The sequence below is a fragment of the Notolepis coatsorum genome (assembly GCF_963971535.1).
Source record: "Notolepis coatsorum genome assembly, chromosome: 17".
Lineage (NCBI taxonomy): Eukaryota > Metazoa > Chordata > Actinopteri > Aulopiformes > Paralepididae > Notolepis > Notolepis coatsorum.
In genome coordinates, this window is record NC_140181.1 from 7,093,310 (window position 1) to 7,118,292 (window position 24,983).

Below are 24,983 nucleotides of genomic sequence, written 5' to 3' on the forward strand. Positions count from 1 at the left end.
TCCCTCTAGTAGCCTTGTTAGCTTCCCTGTTAGCCCTGTTAGCTCCCCTGTTAGCCTGTTGACTCCCCTGTTTGCTTCCCTGTTAGCCTCGTTAGCTCCCCTGCAGCTTGTTAGGCCTCTACTACCAGCATGGCCCCAGTCTGCTAGCTTTGCCCCGGCTGCTAGCACAGCCTCTATGTTAATGCAGCCCTTGCTGCTGGCATAGGCCCTGTAGCTAGCCATGCCCAGGCAGCTAACCCAGTCCCTCTGCTTGGCCCCAGTCTGCTAGCTTAGCCCCGGCTGTTAGCACAGCCTCTATGTTAATGCAGCCCTTGCAGCTAGCATAGGCCCTGTAGCTAGCCATGCCCAGGCAGCTAACCCGGTCCCTCTGCATGGCCTCCACTTTTTGTGTAGCCTTCCAACTGCTAGGACTGCTCCTTCAGCTAGCAAGGTCAGTTTTCCCACTGCTAGGACTGCCCTTTCAGCTAGCAAGGTCAGTTTTCTCCCACTGCTAGGACTGCCCTTTCAGCTAGCAAGGTCAGTTTTTCCCACTGCTTGGACTGCCCTTTCAGCTAGCAAGGTCAGTTTTCTCCCACTGCTAGGACTGCCCTTTCAGCTAGCAAGGTCAGTTTTCCCACTGCTAGGACTGCCCTTTCAGCTAGCAAGGTCAGTTTTCTCCCACTGCTAGGACTGCCCTTTCAGCTAGCAAGGTCAGTTTTCCCACTGCTAGGACTGCCCTTTCAGCTAGCAAGGTCAGTTTTCTCCCACTGCTAGGACTGCCCTTTCAGCTAGCAAGGTCAGTTTTTCCCACTGCTAGGACTGCCCTTTCAGCTAGCAAGGTCAGTTTTCTCCCACTGCTAGGACTGCCCTTTCAGCTAGCAAGGTCAGTTTTCCCACTGCTAGGACTGCCCTTTCAGCTAGCAAGGTCAGTTTTCTCACTGCTAGGACTGCCCTTTCAGCTAGCAAGGTCAGTTTTTCCCACTGCTAGGACTGCCCTTTCAGCTAGCAAGGTCAGTTTTCCCACTGCTAGGACTGCCCTTTCAGCTAGCAAGGTCAGTTTTCTCCCACTGCTAGGACTGCCGCTTCAGCTAGCAAGGTCAGTTTGCCCCACTGCTAGGACTGCCCCTTCAGCTAGCAAGGTCAGTTTTCTCCCACTGCTAGGACTGCCCCTTCAGCTAGCAAGGTCAGTTTTCTCCCACTGCTAGGACTGCCCCTTCAGCTAGCAAGGTCAGTTTGCTCCCACTGCTAGGACTGCCCCTTCAGCTAGCAAGGTCAGTTTTCTCTCACTGCTAGGACTGCCCCTTCAGCTAGCAAGGTCAGTTCCCCACAGCTAGGACTGTCCTTCCAGCTAGCTTGTTCTCTCATGCTGGTCCAGCCCTGTCTGCCAGCCTAGCTCCGGCAGCTAGCGCAGCCTCTATGTTAATGTAGCAGTACAGCTAGCATAGGCCCTGTAGCTATCAGTGCCCTGGCAGCTACCCTTTTCCTCTGCTAGCCCCTTCCCTGTTCCCCTCTCCAGTGCCCCTGTTCCAGCCCTGTCTGCTAGCCTAGCTCCGGCAGCTAGCGCAGCCTCTATGTTAATGTAGCGGTACAGCTAGCATAGGCCCTGTAGCTATCAGTGCCCTGGCTGTTACCCCTCAGCTCCTCTAGTTACCCCTCAGCTCCTCTGTTTACCCCTCAGCTACCCTACTTACCTCTCAGCTACCCTAGTTACCCTTCGGCTACCCTAGTTACCCCTCTGATACCCTGGTTACCCCTCAGCTACCCTGTTCCTTGCTAGCCCCACTTTTGCTGTAGCTTCCCCTGCTGGCATGGCCCAGTACCTTTTGTTTGTTGCCTTGTTTTGTCCCCTGCCCCTCTGTCTGTGTTTTTGGGTCGCCCGGTGGCTCCCGTGGAGGGGGGAGTACTGTGAGGTTTGCCTCTTCCCTGGACCTTAATTCCCTGTCTCCTCACTTCTCCAGCCCCCACCCTCGCGCTCGTTTACTCTCAATTGCTCTTCAGCAGCCACACCCTTGGACTACCTGTCATTATGTGTTTGATTGGTCTGGTGCCGAACACACACTTCTAGTTCTAGTATCAATTACCTTCACGCACCTGATGTGTATTCTAATTAGTTCCCCTGTGGGCTTTAAGTACCTCGCTCTTCCCCTCTAGCCTTGTCGGGTCGTTCCGTATCATATCTCTATCACCAAGACTCCTTCGGGAGGTTCTCTGTCTGAAGGCTCCTACGGGAGTTTCTGTTTCTGTCTGTTATGCTGTTTTCATCTCCGGCGTGAGATGCGCTCAAGCTTTGGCCACCTGTCGCCGTTTGCTGGAGGGAGACATTGTACTACGCTCTCTAATCCTCTACGGGAGGTATTCCAGTGTTCCACTTCAGACCTCCGCGCAGCAGACGCCCAGACGCGCATCCAGACCTCCGCGCAGCAGACGCGCTCTTCACTCCAGACGCGTGCCCAGACGCGCATCCAGACCTCCGCGCAGCAGACGCGCTCTTCACTCCAGACGCGCATCCAGATGCGCATCCAGACCTCCGCGCAGCAGACGCGCTCTTCACTCCAGACGCGCATCCAGACGCGCATCCAGACCTCCGAGCCAGACGCACTCTTCACTCCTGACGCGCATCCAGACGCGCATCCAGACCTCCGAGCCAGATGCGCTCTCCTTACCGGCGCGTACTCCAAACAGCCGCGCACCACTCAGTATTCCGCTTGGACAACCCGTTCCCCGTAGCGACGCGCTCGCCCTGTTTGATCCTGCTCTCTTTACGCACAGCGCCTGGGTGAGTTTTGCAAGACTGTCTTTTGACCCTATCATTTTTCGTGTGTAAACACTGAAGAGATCCTGCTTTTGTTCAGACTGTCACTCACCCTGTGCCTGCTTTTTGGATTGTTCATTTGGGATCATATTTGCTTGAACTTTGCTCACTGTGTGATTTCACACCGAAGATATTTTCACCTGGATTATTATTGGGACATCGCTTACTGTGTGTATTCACACCGAAGATATTATCACTTGGATTATTATTGGGACTTCGCTCACTGTGTGTATTTGCACCGAAGATTCTATCACGTGGATTGTTGTTGGGACATTACTCGCAGTGTGTATTTACACCGAAGATTCAGTCACTTGGATTACTCTGTTTTGGGACAAGTCACTTCTCCTGTCACCTGCTCTGTTCCCAACTGTACTCTGAGCTAACCCGCTCTCTCTCTCCCTCTCTGTCCCGTTTCCACCTCGGAGAGCTGCCGAGAGGATTCTGCAGAGCGGCTCTGACGTCACTGTCAGATTCCTCAGACGAACCTTCCCGGGAGAAGCTGCAGAGCAGCAACATTCTTCTAATGCTTGTATCCCAGTCTTTGTCCGTTTTTCCACTCTCTAGTCCTCCTAGTCCTCCCTGTCCAGTTCTCTAGTCCTCCCAGTCCTCCCTGTCCAGTCCTTCTAGCCCTCCTAGTCCTCCCTGTCCCCAGCCCGCCTCCGCGGGCCTCTGTCCCTGTTTTCCCCTCTCTAGTCCTCCCTGTCCAGTCCGTCCAGTCCGTCTAGTCCTCCTAGTCCTCCCTGTCCAGTCCTTCCAGTCCTCCTAGTCATCCTAGTCCTCCCTGTCTAGTCCTTCCAGTCCTCCCTCTCCCCAGCCCGCCTCCGCGAGCCTCTGTCCCTGTTTCCCCTCTCTAGTCTTCCTAGCCCTCCCTGTCCAGTCCTCCTAGTCCTCCTAGTTCATCCCGTCCAGTCCTCCTAGTCCTCCCTGTTTCCTGCCCTTGTCCCTTGCCCTGGTCCTGTTCCCTTAGCCTTCCCCTTAGCCAGCTCGCCTCCTAAAGGCACTGTGCCTTTTTCCCATTTCTTGTTTTCCAGTAATTTGTGTTCTCCCTTAAAGGGACAGTGCCGTTTTCTGTGTGTTTCAATAAATGCCCAGTTCTTGGCTTACTCTCATACCTGTCTTGTGTTGTGCGATTGGGGTCGGTTACAAACCATAACACTAAGACATTTACATTTACATTTAGTCATTTAGCTGAACGCTTTTATCCAAAGCGACTTACAAGTTCTGTAGGACAAGTCATCAGGAAGGGCACGACTCTATCAGCTGAGTAACAATGTTCATCAAAGTGTTGAGTGCTACAGTGTAGGTTAGTTTATTAGGACAAGTGCATGACAGTAAGGTTAGTTAGGGTTAGATTTATTTATTATAATTTTTTTTCAGATAATGGTTGAAGAAGTGTGTCTTTAGTCGACTGCGAAAGATTGGATGGGTTTCGGCTGTCCTAACTGGGGTGGGTAGTTCATTCCACCATTGTGGGGCAAGGACTGAGAATAGGCGACTTCTCTCGGAGCTCGGATAGGAGTGGAAAGAGAAAGCCCTTTTTGTCGTAAGTCCGTTGGAGAATGAGACCTTGTGCTGCTTAGATAATAAATAATAACCTTGTCTTGTGTTGCTTAGAACAGTGGTTCTCAAACTGTGGTACGCGTACCACTAGTGGTACTTGGTGGTACTGCCGGTGGTACTTGAAAACATTTACAAAAGAGCACAATTTTTTTTTTGCAGTCAGGCCACTGAACTTAGAAGCAGGCCAGGCCAGTGTTTCTGGTTGCGGCGGCACGATAGTTAGATAACCTAAGTGGGGAACAACCAGGAGATCACTGTGACAGAGAGTAATGGCACTACATGGCACTACAGGGTACTACTTGGCACTACAGGGTACTACATGGTACTACATGGCACTACAGGGTACTACATGTCTGCTCTTTTGCAGCACCACAAACATGGGAACTCTCTAACTCCTCCCCCCCCCCTCCCCCATCCCCCCCCCCCCCCCTTTCCTCCCCCATCTCTCTGAGTGCCCGTCTCCTAGCGCCGACTAAGGTGATGGATGCCTTGGGGTCTTGGCCAAGATTGCAGTGACTGCTCTACATGCACCTCCGAGGCCTTGGATCAGCTACTTACCGTCGTCTGTTAACAGACTGTTAACAGTTTAACAGTCAACGCGGTTTCATTGCTGGGTTAAGTACTTCTATTCTATTCACATAATATGCTTACTTCATATATCTACTCCATTCACATATATGCTTACCACTTGTATCTATTGCTATGTCTGCCCACTACAATCACATGAGCTGTCTAACGCCTGTCCCGTCTCCCTGACCCCCTGTGAGTTGCTGTCCTGGAGTGCTGACCGGAGTGTCGGACGTCCCGTGATGAAGGCCGGGAGAATGCGACCCCCTCTGCATGCCCCCCTGTCTCCGGAGGAGAGTGCCGGACGTCTCGCGATGATGTCGTGGAGTTCGCGACCCTCTCTGCGCCGCCCCTATCTCCCTGTCTCCGGCTGTCCCTGAGCAATGACCGGAGTGTTGAATGTCCCGTGACTAAGATGGGGAGGACGTGACTCTATTTGCGCCGCCCCTGTGCCTCAAATAGATCCGCTATCAGCTCTATCTTCAATCTTTCAAAATGTTCAGTTGCTATCGCTATCAGCTCTATCTTTAATCTTTCAAAATGTTCAGTTGCTATTGCATGCACTCATCTGTGTTTCACTTCACACTTGAGTGCATGCTTACCAACTGTAAGTCTGCAACACTACTATCACCGACATCTAAGAAGGGTGATCCCCCCTTGAATGGCCCTTCTAAGGTGTCTCTCCTCCACACTGCCTGTGGAGCTTTTTTCCCTATTGTTAGGTTTTAGTGAGTTTTTCCTTACCTTCGCGTGGGGTATGTCTGGGAGTGCTTGCATTCTTTCATTTATTTGCATTTATCTTAAATTTTTTGGACCTTATGGTGTTCTTGTTCTGTTCTTGATTTATTGTTATGTTTTCTTCTTGACTTGTTTAAAGAAGACCTGTACGGCCCATGGGGACATTAACGTGTGTTGTCGGGCCTTATAAATAAATTTGATTTGATTTGATTTGAATGCAGTCTAAACAGTCATACATCTTTAATTCAACTTCAGCCCTGATCATAACCATTTATTTTTTGATTTTTTTGTAATGTCAGATAAAAAATGAAATACTCCCACTTTTCTGAAAAGAGTTGGTGTTAAATCTGACATCACAAAAAATCCATCAAAATCTGTGTTGCTGCTAATCATTGACACATGCCTAGCCTGTAATAATCCCCCCCAGAAAAATGTACTTTGCATTTGATATATTGAAAATATTTTATTTTCTGTGTGTTTTTTTCAACAATAATTTGTGATGCCATCACACAAACTGGCATTTAAAGGGTAAAAATTCAAAAATTCCTGCACCAGAATGCAGGAAATTAAGTTTTTGTAACAAAATAATTGTGTGTGTGTGTGTGTGTGTGTGTGTGTGTGTGTGTGTGTGTGTGTGTGTGTGTGTGTGTGTGTGTGTGTGTGTGTGTGTGTGTGTGTGTGTGTGTGTGTGTGTGTAAGTGAGTGAGTGAGTGAGTGAGTGAGAGAGAATGACGGACAATTGCTTGCTGTGTGAGAGAGAGAGAGAGAGAGAGAGAGAGAGAGAATTAAGTACATTTGCTGAAATACAGTTGTTCTTAATTTTCTCACTTGCTATGTGAGAATGTTAGTTATTATGTTCTCAATGCCCCTTGCATTGTATGAGTTGTGTGGAAGCGTTTGCTAGTTCTAGTGCTATCCCTTTGTACATTGTGGCTGTGTCTGACAAAAGTTAACAATAAATAATGGTATTAGGAATACATTTGCCTCCTGCGTGAACTGTGCATAGCTGAATAGACTGTATTTTAACGCCGGTCATATGGTGGTACTTGGAGAGCCAGCTACGTTCTCAGGTGGTACTTGGTGTAAAAAGTTTGAGAACCACTGGCTTAGAAGATAATAGATAATAACACTTGTGAGTTGCTTAGATCAGTGGTTCTCAACTGGTCTAGCCTCGGGACCCAACATCTTCCTCAGTCATTAAGTCGCGACCCAAATTCTTTAACCACTATGATTTATTTCCCTTTTTTTTTTTTTTTTGCAGTAATACACAATCTTTCATGCACTGTTAAAAACATGAAATAAACACAAAAAAGTGCAACTAGGGCTAAAAACCCAATGAAATAAAATAATAATAAATAATATAATGCTTCTTAGCAGATTTCTTAGCTTAACATAACAGACCTAAGTTTGGGGGAACTAATGGGATAACTGGGGTTGCAACAAAAGTGCAACTAGGGCTAAAAACCCAATGAAATAAAATAATAATAATAAATAATTTTGCTTCTTAGCAGACTTCTTAGCTTAACATAACAGACCTACAGTAAGTTTGGGGGAACTAATGGGATAACTGGGGTTGCAACAAAAGTGCAACTAGGGCTAAAAACCCAATGAAATAAAATAATAATATTAATAATAAATAATATATCCTTCAAGTTTCAAGTTTCAAGTTTCAAGTTTCTTTAATAGTTGTCATACAGAAGTACAGAATACTTTCATACAAAATGCTTCTTACTGTTACGCTCCAGAGACTGTGCTAGACAAGATAGTATCAAATAACATAGTATAGCATGTAATTTAGAAGTAGAAAAGTAGAAAATGAGGTCACAGTGTTCAGTATGGACATATGTACAATGTTCGATGCAGGATAGACGTAACTGAGTTACCATATAATATACAATACTATGCAGTGTACTAATGTACAGTACTATATAGTGCAAAGCAGAAATGGGATGAGGTACAATTTAGGTACAATTTACAGTAAGGTGTACGAGTTGTAGTGCAATCCTTCATCAATAAATATAAAGTGTGGGGAGTGGGTGCTACAGTGTGTTTGTTTAAAGTGAGTGTGTGCTATAAAGTGTGTGGGGTGGGTGCTACAGTGTGTTTGTTTAAAGTGAGTGTGTGCGTGTGGATGTGTGTGCTATGTGCGTTTGATGGTTGTTGTTGTGTAGTGTTCATTGTTCGTTTAGCAGCCTGATGGCCTGGGGATAGAAGCTTCTTCTGAGTCTTTCTGTGCTCGCCTTGAGACTCCGGTATCGCTTGCCTGACCGCAGCAGTTCAAAGAGGCAGTTGTTCGGGTGACTGGAGTCTTTAATGATTCTCTTAGCCTTGCCCCTGCAACGCTTGTTGTAAATGTTCTGGAGGGTGGGGAGCCCCCCTCCAATTGTGCGTTCGGCTGAACGTGTCACTCTTTGTAGTCTGCTTCGGTCTTGTGCAGTGCTATGCTATTAACATCCCAGGGAACTAATGGGATAACTGGGGATGTTGTTTGCTCCTGACAAGAGTCTCAAAGTCTGGGGTGATGGTAGACAAAGCAACTCGGAGGTCATGCTCACTGTCCAATCAGTTCCTCTGCTTTGTCTTCAGCTGGACCAGAGCTGAGAAGCCACTTCCACAAAGATAAGTAGTGCAAAAAAGATATTATAAAAAAAAATTACACATCCGTGACCCACTCAAAATGGCCCACCAGTTGAGAAACACTGGCTTAGATAATAGATAGTAACCCTGTCTTGTGTTGCTTAGATAATAGATAACACCTATAACCCTGTGTTGTGTTACTTAGATAATATATAACACATAACCCTGTGTTGTGTTACTAAGATAATATATAACAAATAACCCTGTGTTGTGTTACTAAGATAATATATAACACATATAACCCTGTGTTGTGTTACTAAGGTAATATATGACCTTAATAACAATACAATGCCAAGTGAAAGCCATTCATGGTCATACTGTTTTCATGCATTCCCCCCCCCCCCCCCCCCCCCTTCAAGTGAATAAACACATACATAACTGTGCCTTGTGTGTCTCTATGATGACACCACATACAATGACAAGTGGAAACTACTCTATATGGGCATAGTGTTCAGCACTGGGCCTAGTTAGTTTAAATTGTGGCTGTGTCGCCCTCTAGAGGGGAGTGGAGGGTGTCGCAGCTGGTTTCCCCAGCAGAGCTGAGCTGTTGCACAGCCCAAGGGCATCTGAATGAATGAATGAATGAAAACTTTATTTAACAGATTGCAGAATGGGTACAATACAGTACGGCTCAATACATACAATTGTTAAGGGGATGCAGACCTGAGAAAGACGTTTGTCTTGTTTCCATCAGGGTCCCCCATTTTCAATTCATATAGACATTTATGACATACACAACATACATGACATTTATGGCATAGGGACATATAGGTATTTAGTACTGATACATTTGTGACATAGGCGGTATTCAAATATACAGTACTGTTACCCCTAGATCCTGACAGAGTATATACATATGATGGGGAGGGGACTGTACATTAGGAGGGGGTGGGTGGGTGGGAGGGAAATATACATACGGCGGGGAGGGAATATATACATGCGGTGGGGAGGAGACTGTCTATTAGGAGGTGGTGGGGGTTTTGGGCATTTACGGTGGCCAGTTTCGAATTGCAGCCTCCCGTAGGTGCTCTTTAAGGGCGTATTTGAATGTGGGCAGGGATTCACATTCCTTTACAGCTTTGGGTAGGGCGTTCCACATTGTTGTGGCATAATTGCGAAACGTGTTTAGTCCCTTGTTTGAGCCGAATCTGGGTTTAACATGATTTGTTGAGCTTCCTCTGGTGTAGTGGTTGTGGTATTCACTGACCTTTGGGAAGTATTTTGACATGTACATGGGCACCCCGGTCGTATAGTGTATCTTGTAGACCAGGCCCATTGCAAGTTGCTGTACTCTGTCGTCTACTCTAAGCCATCCTAGGTTGGCAAAGTGGGCAGGGGTGAGGTGGGTTCTGGGGTTCAGGTCAAGTAGTAGTCTGACCAGTTTGTTTTGTGATGTTTGTAATTTTGTTTTAAGCGCCTTTGAGGTGCTTTGGTACCATGAGGTGCACGCATAGTCATAGTACCCTTGAATGAGTGCTCCTGCCAGAGTCTTCAGGGTATTCTTGTTTACCAGAGAGGAGATCCGGTACAAGAATCTAGTTCGTTGGTTGACTTTTTTTATTACATTGGATGCCATTTTGTCACAGGAAAGATTTGCCTCTAGGATGGAACCCAGGTAGGTAATTTCGTCTTTCCTTGTGACAATATTGTCACCCACTGTAACTGAGAAGCCGTCGGTCTTGCTGAGTTTGTTATTTGAACCGAAGAGAATGGACTCTGTTTTGCCCATGTGTAATGATAGTTTGTTATCAGCGAGCCATATGCAGATTTTGCCTAGTTCCGTGCTGAGGGTTTTTTCAGCCTGCAATTTGTTCTTGTCAGAGACCAGCAGGGCTGAGTCGTCCGCAAACAGGAACAAGTTGCAGTCACAGGCTGACGACATGTCATTTGCATAAATTAGGAAGAGTAGCGGTCCTAGTATGCTTCCTTGTGGAACACCACAGCTCACTGTGAGGGGGGGGGATAGAGTACCGTTTACCTCTACCATCTGTTCTCTCCCCTCCAGGTAGGATTGCATCCAGCTCACTGATAGGCTATCAAAACCAATTGCTTTTAGCTTGTCCATTAGAATGGAGTGATTGACAGTGTCGAAGGCCTTTTGTAGGTCCAGCATGACCATGCCGCAGTATTTGCCAGCGTCCACCTCTTGTTTGATGTGGTCGTTCAAATAGAGGAGGCATGTGTCAGTGGAGTGGGACGTTCTGAAGCCAGATTGGAATTCGTAGATTAGGTTTTTTTCCGCCAGGTACTTTTCGACCTGTTCGTAGACTATTTTCTCCATGACTTTCGAGATGGAGGTAAGAATAGAAACAGGGCGGTAGTTGCCTGGGTCTAATTTGCTGCCCTTTTTGTGTAGAGGGGTCACTCTCGCAATTTTGAAGTCCTTGGGGACGTGCCCCTGTCTTATAGAGAGGTTTATTATGTGTGTGATGACTGGGGTGATGGCGGCTGCTGCGTCTCTGAGGAATTTGGAGGGGATGTTGTCATGGCCAGTGGCCTTGTTAGGTTGGAGGGCGCTAAATTTTTTGAGTACCTCATCGGTTGTTACCATTTCAAGTTTGAAGTCGTCTTTGTGGACCCCTAGGTTTTTGTAGTATGCTACTATGTGTTCTACCCCATAATGCCCTGAGTGGGAGGGTAGTTTGTTTACCAGTGTTGTGGCTATGTTTGTGAAGAAGATGTTTAAGTAATTGGCTACATCCAGCTTGTCTGTGATGAGCGTGTTGTCCGTCTTTATGTTTATGTTTGAGAATCTGGTTTTAAGTGAAGATCAGCCACTAGCTGGTTGTACTCGAGTGTTTACGTTCCTCTGTTCTCCTCCGTCTCTGTCACTAGACACGACACACGTCACATGTTTCTGACATGGATCCTGTTCCAAATGTGTATTTCATAACCAGTGATGCCACAGATTACTTGTAAAAATAATCTGATTACTGATTACTGATTACTCCTTTAAAAAGTAATCTAGTTACTTTACTGATTACTTGATTATCAAAGTAGGTTACGAAGTCGTCGTCGTCCCCACTGCTGCTGCCACAACATAAGAATGACAACAGTTTTTATTTTATTTTTTATAATGCTTTATTGAAAGTGCATAATGTCATAAATCATGATTGGCTGCTCATTGGCTGTGCGAGCGCACGTCCCATCTCCGGTCTCGCTGACTGTACCCCTGGCTCTCTTATCATCAGCATTATGAGATATAGTAACTGAATAGTAACGCACAGCCACTTGGAAAAGTAACTGTAATCAGATTACTGGCTGGTAAAAAGTAACAAGTTAGATGACTATTTACTGAAAAAAGTAATCAGATTAGAGTAACTAGTTACTGGCATCACTGTTCATAACGGCAGGGTGTGATACAAGGTGGAGCGAGCAGATGAACTGTTAAACAACATCATAGGAGATCAATGCCATCGGACTCTGCAACCCTTCATTGATTATATAGATACTAGGCAATACATCATCTGTAACTCTAGCTACTCTAGTTTATACCTAATATGAGATGTCTAATAATCACTCTATAACGCAGCTTTGTACTATTACTGATATATTGTATTTCTAATATAAACTTGTATTATACTTTGTAAGTGTGTGTGTGTGTGTGTGTGTGTGTGTGTGTGTGTGTGTGTGTGTGTGTGTGTGTGTGTGTGTGTGTGTGTGTGTGTGTGTGTGTGTGTGTGTGTGTGTGTGTGTGTGTAATATAACGATAGGTTATGGATAACCTAGTTATATTAGTATTGGCTGAGCGGGACCCGCTCTGAGCCTTATGAGATATCCCTTATCTCCTATGATACCTATTGTATCTCCCACGAACAAAAACTACATGCACCCCACCTGTATGGGGCCCCGCCCCCATGGTGGCACCGCCCATATAGCAGTGACTCTGGTCACCAAACACCCTTCCTCGCCAAAACCCGTCCCAGGAAAAGATCCCTCAAGAGGGAACTCAGGGCCGCGCAGAGCGGGACGCTCAGCCAATACTAATATAACTAGGTTATCTACATAACCTATCGTTATATATCGTATTTGCTTCGCGTCCCGCTCTGAGCCTTATGAGATAATGGGGAAGAGCGGACGCGAGGCCCGACAAATGTACCCCCTGAGGACCCGTAAGCCCACATCAAGGGGTGCGGGGAGCCCTGTCACCCCATCCTTCCTAATGAAGGGGGGGCGCAGTCAACTCCACCTGAATGCGAACAAGAGGGAACTAGAACCCCTTGAACACACCGTACAGGCGGAACCACGTGTGACTCAACACACTGTGGCCCATACCCATACACTCCTGCTACCCGACCAAAGGACGGGAAGCAGGAAAGGCCACAGACCCCAGAACCGCCTGGGAGACAGAACCCCCGTCATGTCCATGAGGTAAAACCTTACAAAGGGGCCCGGGGAGGACCATGAAGCTGCAGCACAGATGTCCTCCACCGAGGCCCCACCCAGGAGAGCGGCAGAGGCAGCCACCCCACGAGTGGAGTGCGCCCTGATGCCCCCAGGGGGATCCTGCCCAGCCAACGTGTAGCAGAGGGTAATACCCTCGCACAACCAATGGGACAGGCGCTGCTCCGACAGTGCCTTACCAGCACGAGCCCCACCGTAACAGACAAAAAGCTGGTCGGTAACCCTGAAGTCCTGAGTACGGCTGAGGTAAATCCCCAAGCACGGACTGGACATGACAGGCGAAGGCCCGCATCTAACTCACTAGTGTGAGGAGGAGGACGAAACGCCTGAACCACAACATCCCGGGAGCGGAAGGAACTCCGGATATTCTTAGGCACGAAAGCAGGATTAGGTCGCAGAGTGACACCGCAATCGGTCCGAAAAGACAGGCACTCTGGACGTACCGAGAGAGCACAGAGCTCACCTACGCGTTTAGCGGAAGTGACAGCCAGTAGGAATGCGGTCTTGAAGGACAGCTGTCCCAACGGCGCCTGCTCGAGCGGCTCAAACGGGGCCAAGGACAACCGACCGAGGACCAATTGAAGATCCCAAGTCGGAGCCAAGGAGCGTTGCACCGGCTTAACGCGTCGAGCGCCAAGCAGGAAACGCTTCACAAGAGGGTGGCTGAACAAGACATCCCCTCAAACCCCTCATGATAGGAGGATATAGCTGCTGCATATACCCTCACCGTCGAAGCCGACAGTCTATCAAGGAGAGACTGGAGGTAACTAAGGACAGCATCCAGGGGGCAGGAGACTGAGTCCCGGCCCCCCGCCTTACACCACACTTGGAACATACGTCATCTGCCCGCGTAAGCGCGACAGTGGAGGGAGCATGCGCATTCCAGATGGTAACACCATCAGGATCAAGAACCTGCGCCCCTCAACGTACCCGTCCCAACAACTGACCTAACAGATGTATGGGGAAGAATCCCTGGCGGCACGGCATCGGTCCCAGACCTGCCTGGCCATGTCCAGACGTAATCCTCACCCGTCAGGATGAGGACCGCCCCGCGACAGTACACCTGCACCCACATTCTCCCTGCCGGGGATGTGGGGAGCCCTCAGGCCGCGCAGATGGAGGACGCCCATAGCCAGCCGCCCGCCGCCTGGTGCAGACAGGGGGAGCGTACTCCTCCCTGTCTGTCGATACACGACACTGACGTCGTATCGTCCGTCCTGATCAACACCATTTGTGGACCAGAAGGACCGCTTTCAACACCAACACATTGAACGTAGCGCAGACCGGGCAGCATGGTTTGCCAGCTGCCCCCTACTGCGTTGGCCCAACGCGTCACCAGCGAGGGAGGCGTCGGTGAAAACGCGACGTGAGACAGCGCCGTAACCGTCCTAGGACGGAACATCCCGAGCGTGTTGACAACACGCTCTGAGATGGATGCCCATAGCCCTCCAACCGTTGACTGGGAAGAGGAGTACTCTACATCCAGTCTACAGCAACCCCAGGCTGGTAGAGACCTGCCTGGTACGAGACCTGACGATCCACCTTGACCGCGAAGGACCAGAACGTCATCAGGGCAGAACACTCCGTAACCCCGGACGACGCAGAGGCCCCAGTGCGGCCTCCACGCACTTGGTGAAGATGCGGGGAGCCAGAGAAAACCAAACGGCAGCCTCTGGTACTCATACGCTAACCCTGCAAAGGAAGCGTAGGTAAGCCCTAGGATGGAAGATCGGGGATGCGCATACGCATCCTACAGGTCTATGGAGGAGAACCAGACCCCCACCTGACAGTGTTCAACAGGTAGGAGACGATCCAAAAAATGCTGAACCTTCCCATGGGACAGGTCCAGCCTGGGTCTTACACCCCTCCCTCCCAACTTCTCGGGCAGAGAACACCGGGAGGAGAACGCCACGACGATGGCTTGCTTCGTCCACAGAGATTGGATCTCGTTGACCAGAGCTGTCACTGCTGGAGACCCTGACAATAGGGTCTGTACCAAACCTGAAAACGGGTGGGGTTGTGTAAACACAAGTCCCCGCCACAGCGTTCTCTCCATCCACCTCGACATATGGTACTGCCGTAGTCATATGTGACGACACTCCCAACGCACCCGCCGTCACGTGGCGCAGGTCCGCCAGGAACTGTAGATAGTAGATAGTCCTCCCGCTGTGCGTAGCCAACCCTGGAACCGTGCGAGGAGCGCGTTCCGTGTCGGAACACCTGACCCTGACACCACCCACGAGGCAATCGCACCCAAGGGGGAACCCCGACAGAAAGGGCCGGTCTGATACGGGGGGCTTCTGATGAAAAAAGCCCCCCCACTGAACACCCCTCCAGAACATGCAGCCGGACATGCAAGGTGTAAGGCCCCCATAGGTTCCTACACACCGTAGCCCTGCAGTGATATTACTACCACCGCAAATCATGTGAGCTGTGACCACTTGCCAATATTTCAGGAGTGGGAGGCACCAACATGATACCTGGCCTGGCGAAGGCGAGGCCGGGGAAGCCCACACTGTGTGCCTCAAAAGGTTTCGAGCCCCCCTGCTGACAACAGACGTAACAGACGTAACATCAGGCTCAACCAACACAGTTCAAGGTGTGGGAGCCGCTTGACAGCACAACATTCTCACGGACAGACCCAGGCTCAGCCATCAACTGGGTGTCAGCCCCTGTCCCCATGAGAAGCGAAAAGGGGGGCCGCCCGCGCATCAACGAAGGCACGCGGCCCGCAGCCAAAGGAAACAATCAGAGCCCACTTCTTCCGCTGGTGTTGGGGAAGGGAGTGATCGGAGAGCGGGCTGCTCGCGGCAGGACGGTGACGGCTTGTTTGTTCAAGCCGAACCCATCCTACATGGCCGATCCCTCGGCCGCCAAGGCTGTCGGCCTTGTGGACACCTGTCGAATCAACGCCCAGGATACCTCCGGCGGGGAAAAACATGGCCGCCTGTCGAGGGCCTCGTCATCGCCGCTGACGAGGCCGTGCTCTCTCTTCTTCTGGCTGCGCGGTGTGAGGCGGTGTAGGGCCTGGGACAGGGCTATTCAACTAAATTGTTCAGGGGGCCACATTGTCAGAAACCCAAGGGGCCAGGGGCCGGACTGCCACGGCGCCTCCCCGTGCTATGAATATATGTACACTTGACACAACACGCAACCACATTTTCACAACTTTTATTTAACTACATTGCAAAAGTAGTATACTTTTCAAAAAAAGTGCTTCATTTATGACTGTGCAACAACTGCAACATCTCCTCTTCAACATTTCAATATAAAAATAAAATAAAAAACAAACAAGTGCATGATGTGCATCTGAACATTCTAACATCAACACTTGAACAAAAAAACACATTTATAGTGCAGCTGAGCTTATGAAAAAGTGCTTCATATCTGTGCAGCAACAGCAAATCACAGCATCTTATTAGCACTTATTGTCCACTCTTAACTCTCAAACATCAGGGGGGTGGGGGGCAGACAGGCCTAGCCTACATACACACATCTAATGAGAGCGATTGCACTTCTTTGACTGGGCAATGGCAGAGAAAGAGGGTTCATAGGAAGTGAGGGCTACCCGCAAACAGTGATGCAAATGCTCATTTGTCAAGGAGGCACGTTGCTTGTTTTAACCTGTTCCACCCCAGGTGAAAATCAGTAAAAATGTATACCTAGGTAAATGGAATATTGCTCCACTTCTACAAGGGCTATTTGCATATTCTTGGTATCTAGGAACATCTATGGACCTCAATGAATGTATTCTCAGTGTCAGAAATATTGTGTCTATTACTAGGCTTGCTTAAATTCTGATGAAACAAAGGAAAATATAGGGGAATATGATCAAATTGAAGGTTTTGTATATACAGTACTGAATTCTCCCATCCGGACCAATGCAATTTGAAATATTATTATAGAATATAGAATATATGCTTATACATTACCTTATTATAGCCAATTCGCACATTTATATATATATACATATAGTATCTTTCAAATGGCCGAGTTCAATTTGGATATAGTATCACCAGGCATGCATAATAACATATACTGATATTTAATGTAATCGACTGTACTTTTTTATTTCTCCCACAGTGTAATCATTTTGTAACTAATTTCAGATCTAATTATTCCTACATGATTACAATAGTGTGGAGAAACTGACTGCGTTTCAATATTTGTCAAAAACGTTACCTTTTGTAGCTTATTATCGCGAATCATAACAATTATTGATATGATTCATTCAGAATGCCGAACTTTGAACGACCATAGCGGACCACAGGAAGTGTAGTTTGGTGAAATTTCAACACTGGCAGATAGCTAGCGAGGTCCTCTTGAAAATGGCCGCAAAAAGATTCCAATTCTGATCGTTCAACATTTTCATTTCCGCTTCCGGGTCAAAAACGCGAGTTGAAAAAAAAAAACTTAAAATGATATAAACTTAAAAATTAATAAAAAAAAAATGATATAAACTCACTTTTAACCTATTGCTAAACTATTGCCAACCTAACGTTTTACATTCTACATGTATTTGTGACATAGTAGTGTCGGAATATGACATGTATAATCATGGAAATTATAGCAGAAACATTCTATAAGTACATGTATAATCATGTAAGCAGAATACTTGCAAGGTCCTGTTTCCTTGGCTCTCCCCCCCCCCTCTCTCTCTCACTAGCACAGCAGAGCACTCAAAGATCTTAATCAGTGACCATAAATACTCACACACACACGATGGCCTAATACAAAGGCACAGTCATTTTCCCAAGACGCAGAGAGGAGCGAATAGCTTTAACTCAATTAATTTGACACGAAATGCCACAAGTAACTAAATTATGACTTGACTAAGATTACCCCGAGATTAGGGGACGGGGTCAGGTAGAGTTTAAGTACCAACGATAAGACACATATCAATAAATCTTTTTCCCTCCCTTTCACACCAAACACACACTCACACACACACACACACCCTAGTACACACACACACACACACACACACACTCTAGCACACACACCACACACACACACACCAGTACACACACATACACACACACACACACACTAGCACACACACACAAGCACACACACCACACACACACACACACACACACTCTAGCACACACACCACACACACACACACCAGTACACACACACACTAGCACACACACACAAGCACACACACCACACACACACACACACACACACACACACACACTCTAGCACACACACCACACACACACACACCAGTACACACACATACACACACACACACTCTAGCACACACACCACACACACACACCAGCATACACACACACACACCAACACACACGCAGGCACACACACCAATTATATGACGTGCCATGGAGAGGGGTGAAAAGGGAATCGGGGGAGGGGAGCCAGGACACTTCTTCTTTTTTCTTGTGAGGAACACACTGTGGCCGGCCGGTCATATCACTCTGTGTTCAAACTACTAGTATTATTGTTTATTCCACTTTTTATATCTTATCTACTTTTATACCTTGTTCATTCATTTTTATATAATAAAACTACCTCAAAAGTGTTTCATTCTTTACTTCTTTTTAAATCTTATTACCGATCGGGTTCTCAAAAGGTTCCAGACCCGACAGTAGTGATAATAATACTTGAAAACGTTTGATTTTAAAAACGTTAATTTATTGCATCATAAAAATATTTATATATGATAATAATGTCAAAAAGGGGTCGGTACCGTCCCCGTGGGGTGGAACAGGTTCATTCATGTGAGAGAAACTGGATTCACAGGTGTATGTTGAGCCAAACATTGTTAGCACAGATATTGCCAGCGTTTATATTTTGGGGAATGTCTTGACATGAATACACTTTATCCAAAATGTTGTGGTGGATTCATTCTCAAGTGCCTGCTTCAGAGCAGATGATGCTTGCATGTCAATTATTTCAAGTTGCAGGAGACCTTCATCAATGTGAAGTGATGCAAGGAACTCTTGTCCTTTTGTGGAAATAGCAGCTACATTGGCAAATGGGTTGCTCACAAAATGCATCAATTCTCTGGACATGTCAAATTCATCAAATCGACTTGCAAAGTTTCCCCTCAATTTATCAATGAAATATGTCATTAATTGAGTGACTTTTGGCTCAATTGTGCGTGTTAACGTTGACATGAAAAGAAAAAAGTTTAAAAAAAAATAATAAATAAAAAATATTAAAAGAAATTTTTTTTTTTTTTTTTATTTTTTTTTTATTATCATGTAATCTTTGGCGGGCCGGTCAGAATCATCCCGCGGGCCGGATCTGGCCCGCAGGCCGCCAGTTGAATAGCCCTGGCCTAGGACAATACCGCCCGCGCTCCAGCAGAAGACCAAAAATCCCCTGCGGAGAGGGGAACCCTGAGCGGTTATAGCTTGCGGCTGGGTCAAAGCTAATAACGTCAACAACCTCGCGCGATGTGTCGACGTCGGCTGGCCCTCAAGGCCCCTCCACCAGACACCATTTTTTTAATAGAAAAAAACAGCAATTCGAACACAGTTCTAATCGTTGCCAATTCCATACCGTGGCGGTACAAGCCTTAACAGCCCACCAGCCACTCGCCAGGCCGACCCACCCATGGCGCCGGCCGGGCGGGGCATTGTTTCAATATGTCAAAAACAAAGGACTGATGTTAACACGGAGCACCAGTGGTGATTGCAAACAGCAACCTCCACTGTGGTGTGCACCATGAAAAGGTTAAATGAATAAAAGAACTAAACCACAAAATACTGTAGAATGAGCAAACCCATACACACAAAGTTAAGGGGAGACGGACCAGAGCGAACTAGTCCCGCCTTCATTCAAAATATTCACAAAAGGACACCAGCCCTAGTTTAGCCCATTTACCAAAAAAGGTAAACAAAGCCCCCCCCCCGCACTACTCCCCCAGTATACCGATTGACCGTCAGTATGAATGGTTGAGAGGAGAGAAAACTGTAGCAAGACAGACCTTCTCATAGCAGAGTGACAAAACGAAACAATAGCCCACTACACAGGGCCGCCTCAGGGGGTGGGGGGCCTCGCGTCTAAAAATGCACAGGGCCTCACATTTCTCCCAGGCGGCCCTGCCCTTATACTACTGCAGCCTAGCGCGAGGTGATGTGGGACCCAAAACAACAATTGCCTGCGCACAGACACGCAACATGTTTACCATGTCGGCTGGACCCATAGCCCCACTACCCGACGCCAACCCAGATGGGAACACCGTTCAACAAACCCCGCCGGAACACAAGGTAACATACCTGGCTAGGAACCTAGCCACGGCCTACCCTGTTGTCAACCCATTTACCCGAAAAAAGGTAAATAGGACTCAGCAAAAAAAAACACAACAGCTACCGACTGACCTTCATTGATGAACCGGGCAAGAGGAGGGAGAGTGACAACATCTCACGGCGGAGACATTAGAACAGCGTAGCAATTAGCAGTAGTAATAGCATGCGGCATTAGCGATAGCATGTAGCATAGCATTAGATGTTTCAGCAGCACGCCCAAGACAGCTTGGAAAACCGTTCCCTGCAGTGAACGTTCACCAAACCATCCTGCCCCCGGCGCCAACACACAACATGGTTGTGTAACAAAACAAACCAGCATTACTAACACTAATACCCATGCCTGAAGACACAGGGCCTACCTGAGTACAAGCTGGCCCGACAGCCAGTCTTGTACAGCTGAACCTCGATGTGCTGTCATCAAACGAGGAACATCAACATAGGCCCGTCGTGTCGCCGAAAACATGCGTAGAAGATTCCAGGGGCCAGCAACCTCCGGTAAGCTTTCAACATTACGAACCTTCCTTAATCTTTTCATCCTACTAGTTATCGTATGGTGCACGCAGCCATTACGCTGGGACGAAAATAGAGGAAGGGTGTTTGGTGACCAGAGTCACTGCTATATGGGCGGTGCCACCATGGGGGCGGGGCCCCATACAGGTGGGGTGCATGTAGTTTTTGTTCGTGGGAGATACAATAGGTATCATAGGAGATAAGGGATATCTCATAAGGCTCAGAGCGGGACGCGAAGCAAATACGATATATAACCTATGTTTTTATGAAACTCTTTTAACTCTTATCAATTTATGTTAACGTATACAGCACTAATTCTTTGTGAAATGAAAGATGCAAATAAACAGATGTAAAAAAAACAGATCACATGATGTGCTGTCCCGAAACTAACACAGAGATGACACACCATGTGACTTAAACTTAAATACGGTGGGTATAATATACCTAAATATATAACCTGAATGGTTGGTGTGTAAATATGTCAACGGTGGTAAATATATAACCTAATGCTGCTCTGATTAAAGGTGATGTTAAAGTGGTATGTGGTCCAGTTACGCTGCTCTGATTAAAGGTGATGTTAAAGTGGTATGTGGTCCAGTTATGCTGCTCTGATTAAAGGTTATGTTAAAGTGGTATGTGGTCCAGTTATGCTGCCCTGATTAAAGGTGATGTTAAAGTGGTATGTGGTCCAGTTATGCTGCTCTGATTAAAGGTTATGTTAAAGTGGTATGTGGTCCAGTTATGCTGCTCTGATTAAAGGTGATGTTAAAGTGGTACGTGGTCCAGTTACGCTGCTCTGATTAAAGGTTGTGTTAAAGTGGTATGTGGTCCAGTTACGCTGCTCTGATTAAAGGTTATGTTAAAGTGGGATGTCGTCCAGTTATGCTGCTCTGATTAAAGGTCATGTTAAAGTGGGATGTGGTCCAGTTATGCTGCTCTGATTAAAGGTTATGTTAAAGTGGTATGTGGTCCAGTTATGCTGCTCTGATTAAATGTTATGTTAAAGTTGTATGTGGTCCAGTTATGCTGCTCTGATTAAAGGTTATGTTAAAGTGGTATGTGGTCCAGTTACGCTGCTCTGATTAAAGGTTATGTTAAAGTGGTATGTGGTCCAGTTACGCTGCTCTGATTAAAGGTTATGTTAAAGTGGTATGTGGTCCAGTTACGCTGCTCTGATTAAAGGTTATGTTAAAGTGGTGTGTGGTCCAGTTACGCTGCTCTGATTAAAGGTTATGTTAAAGTGGTATGTGGTCCAGTTATGCTGCTCTGATTAAATGTTATTGGTGTGGATTGTGGGAGTGAGCTTGGGAGAGCGTCTGTCAGAGTATAAGTGCATTTGTTGTCTTGTTTTTTGTTTTGTTATGTATTGTATTGTATTGTATGTTTTGTATCCTATGTTAAGGACCCCCTCGAAAACGAGATAGCATATCTCAAGGGGTTTATCCTTCAAATAAAATTTCAAAATGTTTACATCAGGGTCCCCCATTTTCAATTCATAGTGACATACATGACATACAGATAAACAGTACTGTTACATCCAGACATTTATGACATACAAGATATACAAATGCAGTACTGTTTAAGAGACAGAGTTTCTAAAAGAGAGTATATACATTTGAGGAGGAAGAAACTGTACATTGGAGGGGTTGGGTTTGGACATTTACAGGGGCCAGTTTCGAATTGCAGTCTCCCGTAGGTGCTCTTTGAGAGCGGTTTTGAATGTGGGTAGGGGATTCACATTCCTTTACAGCTTTGAGTAGGGCGTTCCACATTGATGTGGCATAAATGCGAAACGTGTTTAGTCCCTTGTTTGAGCCGAATCTGGGTTGAACATGATTTGTGGAGCTCCCTCTGGTGTTGTGATCGTGGTATTCACTGACCTTTGGGAAGTATTCCGACATGTATATGGGTACCTTAGTGGTGGAGTGTGTCTTGTAGACCAGGCCTATTAGAATGTAACATAGGACATTTTATATTAGTATATTTTATATTAGAATGTGACATAGGAAATGTATATATCCCGGACCATATTTTATTCTTAGGCTTATTTTTATTCTTATTTGTGACTTTTAGTTTTTGTCTATACCTAAATGTTTACTGTTTACTGTGAGCGATGTGTAGTTGCCAAATTTCCCTCGGGATGAATAAAGTATTCCTATTCTATTCTATTCTATGGTCGGCGCGATAACGAGCTGACAAAAACGATGGAAATCGATAACGTGTGCCTTTTCTTTCTTCTCGTTTCTGTGAAACTGCAGGTGATCCCGAAGATGACGGCCGACGTCGCCATAGAGGTGGATCATATACTGGGCAACCGCCCCCCCCACAGGAAGAAGGACTACCACCATTATACCGGGCAGCCGGCCCCCCCACAATAAGAAGGACTGCCACCATTAGGACGGATCGCTTTTTAAAAGAACTGTGGCCCCGAGGAGCTGGAAGAAGCTCACTCCTTACGGCCATGGCACGTTAAATGTGTGTGTGTGTGTGTGTGTGTGTGTGTGTGTGTGTGTGTGTGTGTGTGTGTGTGTGTGTGTGTGTGTGTGTGTATGTGTGTGTTCTACGCAGCTCCTTGTCACCGTATGAAGACCAGCCAGTATTGATTATTGTTAACGGCGCTCCTCGACAAAGCGTGCATGCTAAAGCTATCTCAGCCGACCACGAGACCCACAGCCTGACCAACAACATCCAACAAGATCCACCCGGATATCAGTACTGTGGTGTGCAGATCTCTTCTGCTCCAATAAACTGTTCTATTCATGATCTGTGTTCCAGGCAACCAAATGTACTTCGGTGTGTCGACCAGAGGACTGTGCAAACCACCCACAGTGATGACAGTCACGCTGACCGATTAATGTTTCCAGAATAATAAATGTGCATTAGATCAGCGCCAACGTTGATAATTATGCTAAAATGTGTGACTCCGGTGTTGTGCAGTCAGTGAGTAACTGGGTACCAGGGGTGTAAAAAGTACCCAGAAATTATACTTAAGTAAAAGTATGGGTACCGTCTCAAAATCGTACTCAAGTAAAAGTCAGAGTATCTGGCTAAAAACACACTTGAGTAAAAGTAAAAAGGTTTCCACTTTTAAATGTACTTAAGTACTAAAAAGGTTTTCTGACGGTCTATTCTTCTGATAGCAGGTGTTTAATCAAAGATCCCCGCTCTCTAGTCTTGCACAAGGACCAATCAGCATGGGTATGGGGTGGGTTCATTTTCCATTGATGGGGATTTGATTGGCTGTTTTTAAATAAAGAGCGGCCGCAGGATTAATAACTTTAACGTTAGTTCGGCCAGAGAAACAAATATACGAATTAAAATAGTTGGACCTGCGAGATTTGTACTTTGTACTTTGTAGGTCTGCATTTTAAATGTAAGGAGTAAAAAGTATGTTTTTTTTTTCTCTGAAATGTAATGGAGTAAAAGTACAAGTATACAAACCTAATAATACTAGAGTAAAGTACAAATCCCCAAAAACAGTACTTAAGTATTGTAACGAATTACAATTACTTAAGTACTTATACACCCCTGCTAGGTAGTGTCCCGTTAGCCGGTGGTGGTGGCAGAGAGAGCAGTTAGTAGGCCAACCTATCTGTAATAAAAGAAGAAATATACCCGACAGCATCCCATGTTTTTATTTGATTTATTAACCTTTATTTACCCAGGGTAGGTTCGCTGAGCCCAGTACAACCACAGTCTGACACCTGGGAGCTGCCCAGTACAACCACAGTCTGACACCTGGGAGCTGCCCAGTACAACCACAGTCTGACACCTGGGAGCTGCCCAGTACAACCACAGTCTGACACCTGGGAGCTGCCCAGTACAACCACAGTCTGACACCTGGGAGCCGCCCAGTACAACCACAGTCTGACACCTGGGATCTGCCCAGTACAACCACAGACTGACACCTGGGAGCTGCTGCCCAGTACAACCACAGTCTGACACCTGGGAGCTGCCCAGTACAACCACAGTCTGACACCTGGGATCTGCCCAGTACAACCACAGACTGACACCTGGGAGCTGCCCAGTACAACCACAGACTGACACCTGGGAGCTGCCCAGTACAACCACAGACTGACACCTGGGAGCTGCTGCCCAGTACAACCACAGACTGACACCTGGGAGCCGCCCAGTACAACCACAGTCTGACACCTGGGAGCCGCCCAGTACAACCACAGTCTGACACCTGGGAGCTGCCCAGTACAACCACAGTCTGACACCTGGGAGCCGCCCAGTACAACCACAGTCTGACACCTGGGAGCTGCCCAGTACAACCACAGTCTGACACCTGGGAGCCGCCCAGTACAACCACAGTCTGACACCTGGGAGCTGCCCAGTACAACCACAGTCTGACACCTGGGAGCCGCCCAGTACAACCACAGTCTGACACCTGGGAGCCGCCCAGTACAACCACAGTCTGACACCTGGGAGCCGCCCAGTACAACCACAGTCTGACACCTGGGAGCTGCCCAGTACAACCACAGTCTGACACC

The 24,983-nt window shown here is 47.1% G+C and overlaps 1 protein-coding gene across 1 annotated transcript in view; it reads left to right on the forward strand.

The window, feature by feature from the left end:
• kcnab1b (potassium voltage-gated channel subfamily A regulatory beta subunit 1b) overlaps positions 1-22,974 on the forward strand; it is a 134,618-nt gene extending 111,644 nt beyond the window's left edge. Inside the window, exon 10 of the mRNA XM_084334077.1 lies at positions 22,749-22,974. Within this exon, the coding sequence (XP_084190203.1) occupies positions 22,749-22,868 (120 nt within the window). The 3' untranslated portion in view covers positions 22,869-22,974. The remainder of the gene's footprint in view (positions 1-22,748) is intronic.
• The last annotated feature ends 2,009 nt before the right edge of the window (positions 22,975-24,983 follow it).